Source organism: Triticum aestivum, chromosome 6D (assembly GCF_018294505.1).
Source record: "Triticum aestivum cultivar Chinese Spring chromosome 6D, IWGSC CS RefSeq v2.1, whole genome shotgun sequence".
NCBI classification, from domain to species: Eukaryota; Viridiplantae; Streptophyta; class Magnoliopsida; order Poales; family Poaceae; genus Triticum; species Triticum aestivum.
This window is the reverse complement of record NC_057811.1, coordinates 439,368,392-439,372,054: the sequence shown is the minus strand read 5'-3', so window position 1 is coordinate 439,372,054 and position 3,663 is coordinate 439,368,392. Positions and strand designations below refer to the sequence as shown.

Genomic DNA, 3,663 nt, shown 5'->3' with positions numbered 1-3,663 from the left:
AACACAACCACAACTAGTTGAACCCGAGATTACATAGCCCATCCAGCCAAACTGGTTGAATAAACCCCATGCAACTGTTTTCAGCCGGCTGCACCCAAAGACCATAAGCGTCTGTGCATCCACATGTTGTAGTGATGACTATATACAATTTGAAGTTCTAGCCCACTAGGTGATATATCAAAAACACAGTCATTCCGGTAATTCCATATTTCCCAGAGAAAAGCACAAACTTCCACATGGATTTGGCCCTTCAATACGATGATACAACCCAACCAGTTTCCAAAAAAAATTGGAATACTCGTTGACGATGCTAAATTGTGTGTAATATGAATTGTGTGCCAAATCAAGGTACTAAGCGAACATAAGAAAAATAAATGGTGAATTGTGTGCCAAATCAAGGTACTAAGCGAACATAAGAAAAATAAATGGTGAATTGTCTTCTCGTGGTCGCAAGAACAATATTTTTTGCTACCATGCCAGTTACGTTTAGCAAGGTTATCTTTGGTAAGACCTATCTCCCTCTGCAAAAACCACATGAAAACTTTAATCATGGAAGGAAACTTTGTTTTCCAAATATATTTTATGTGAAAAATAGGACAAGAATCCATAAGATCCGCATACATAGACTTTATAGTGAAAATACCATTAGTGGTTAACCTCCACTGGAACAAATCTAACATGTGTGTTAGATTAATCAACATCAATTTAGAAACCAAATGGATCCACTTAGTCCATTTGTCACCCAGTAAAGCCTTGCGAAATTGGATGTTCAAAGGACTAGCCCCAAGAAAGGCAGCCACTAGACCCTCTTTTCTGTACACAATATTATATAAGGTCGGGTATTGTAGAGCTAATGGAGTGTCACCCAACCAAGTATCTTCTTACAAACTCCTCAATTGGCCATCACCAACCTTAAAGGAACCTCTCTTAAAAAAGGTAGGCTTAGCATCTACTTGGAATAATGTTTTGGAGTTCAGATATTTGTTGTGCAACAATTCTTGCAAAACACCTTTGAGTAAGCACTTATTTTTTATTTAGAGGTTCTCAATGAACAACCCACCTTGATCCTTATCAGGCCTATAGAAAATGTCTCATTTAGCAAGTATGTACTTCTGCTTCTGCTCCTCGCATTGCCAAAAGAATCTAGATCGATAAAAGTCTAGCATTTTCATCACCCCTTTAGGTATCTCAAAAAAGGATAGCATGAACATTGGTAGACTAGTAAGACCAACATCGATGAGGGTATGTCGTCCTTCATATGACAACTTCGCCTTCCAATTGCTGAGCTTCTTTTTGAAGAGGTCGTACCAAGAGAAAATCCAATGGTGTAAGTTGTTTGTCGTACTGAGTTCGTACAAGATTCATGGCCTGCATAGCATTGCTCTTTTGTATGGGGTCCGCCCCTGGATTATACTGCATTTAGAATGGAACTCCGGTGTGTGGTGCCATGGTCCAAAGTGCAATTTTACATACTCCCTCTATTTTTATTTAGTTCGCGTATTAGCTTTGGTCAAAGTCAAGCCTTATAAACGTTGACGAAGTTTATAAACAAAAATATCAATATATACAGTAACAAATCAAGAACATTAGATTTATTATTGAATGTACTTTCACATCATATAGATTTATTATGATAAATGTCTATATTCTTTCTTATAAGCTTGATCAAACTTTATTAAGTTTGACTTCAATCAACTATAATGTGTAGAGTAAATAAAAACGGAGGAAGTATTTAGGTACGTGACAACAGTGCAGAAAGCAAACAATTTTTGCCGAGGATGCGACCGGTAAGAGTGACTAGTACACAAAGCAAACATTCGGCCTTGGAGCGACAGCTGGCCAGGCGACACGACACGCAGGTCGCCGTCGGGCTCTGCCTCCGGCGGTGGCACGTACACGTACGTAGGCCACGGAAGGCCGCCATCGACCGATCGACGAGGAGAGAGACGTGGTCGCCGTCGCCGCCGAGCCGAGGAAGCATCCATCCATCGTCCTTGACATACCACACCTTTGTCGTTCACGAAACATCCATCTTTGACCGCCATTACTATATGCTCCTGACGACTGTTCCCGCTGACCCAACGGCTTGCTTCTTCCCCTGGTGCTCTGTGCTCAGCTGCTCGTCCATTCTTGCGTCGCAGGGCAACAGATTGGGGTACGACCTGCTCCTCCCGCCGCCGCGTTGACGCACGGCGCACCCACCGCCGGTCCGATCGCCGGCACGGGCACGGCCCCCTCGCCGTTGCAAACACACGTGCGCGCGTGCGCACAGCGACTCCCACCTTCCCGACAGAGCAAGCGGCAAACAGAGGAGAAACCCACCAAGTCAGAGCCACGGCCGGGTCGCCGTCGCACTAACCCCCGCCCGGGTCAAACCCCGCCCCCCCCTGCAGCGCGGACGCGTCTCCGTCTCTCGCTCCCTCCCCTCCCCTCCCGTTCGCTCGCGCTGCTCTGCTAGGCCCGGCTCGCGTCCGCCACCGCCGGAGCCCGCCGCCGATGGGCACGCCGCAGCGCCCGCGCCCGCGGCAGCTGGCGCGCACCAACGCCATGCGGAACTCCTCCTACACCGCGGACGCCGGCGCCGACGGGGACGGCGACCTCGCGGCCTACGGCGGCATCCAGCTCAGCGTCGACCGCGCGGCCCGCGCCTCCCCTGGCGCCAGGGCCGGGTACGCGTCGCAGACCAGCTTCCGCATCCACGGCGGCCGCGGGGGCGGGGAGGAGGTCGCCGAGCTCTTCCGCCAGCTCGGCCTCTCGGGCCCCGAGGACTTCGCCATCCCGCCGGCCGTCTACGCCGCCGCCAACGCCGCCCGCCGCCGCGCCTCGCTCGAGGAGTCGTCCCCTGCGGCGTCGCCGTCGGGGGTTCCTGAAATTTCGGGACGCCACGTTATCGTCGCCTCTAGGTTGCAGCCAGCCGGCGACGGGGAGGAAGCTGGGTTAGCCACCGAATTGGTCCAATCGGAGAGTATACAAGTTTCAGCAAAAGCATATCAACGACCATGGGCTGAATCCAAAGCCATGTTGGTCGAATCAGAGAGAGTGGAAACCTCTACACGAGAGGTCGCTGCTGTGTCTGAGCCGGAGAATGCAGGTGAAGAGAAGGGGGGTGACAAATTGGCCAAAGTGGAAACACTACGAGAGGAGAGGACAAGAGAAGTGGTTGTGGAGGCCACAAGGGATGCTACTGGTGGTGCCCTGGCTCTCGTTGTTGCAGAGTCCACCTCATGTGACATTGAGCATTTGGTCTCGCCGTCGCCGAATAGGCGGTTTAGGAGAACCATCACATCCTGGATCAAGGGAGGGCATATCGGAAGCGGATCGTTCGGGTCAGTCTACGAGGCAATCAGCGAGTAAGTTTTTCACCTGCTTACTTTGTGAAGATTACTCATTTCATTTCATCGAGTTAGTGTCTATGGGTTTGCAATTCCCAGCTTGTCAAATTTGATACAACATTTTGTTAAGCCTAGCAGAAGATGTTTCATAATTGGCTGTATGCGCTACACTTGTCGTGACGTAGGCAGCCACTGGCACTTCGCAAATTGGTTTGATTCGTCGGAACTGGTTAGAAACCTAGATTTTTAGTCATCTGAGCTTGATGAAGATTCTTGAGGGGGCGAAGAAGATAAGTTATGCATGAACTCTGAGAAATCTTTGATATTCAAA

General features: G+C 49.5%; 1 protein-coding gene across 1 annotated transcript in view; it reads left to right on the top strand.

The window, feature by feature from the left end:
* Window positions 1-2,076: 2,076 nt before the first annotated feature.
* Window positions 2,077-3,663, top strand: part of LOC123145669 (mitogen-activated protein kinase kinase kinase 1) — a 5,222-nt gene continuing 3,635 nt past the window's right edge. The window contains exon 1 of the mRNA XM_044565134.1: window positions 2,077-3,350. Within this exon, the coding sequence (XP_044421069.1) occupies window positions 2,497-3,350 (854 nt within the window). The 5' untranslated portion in view covers window positions 2,077-2,496. The remainder of the gene's footprint in view (window positions 3,351-3,663) is intronic.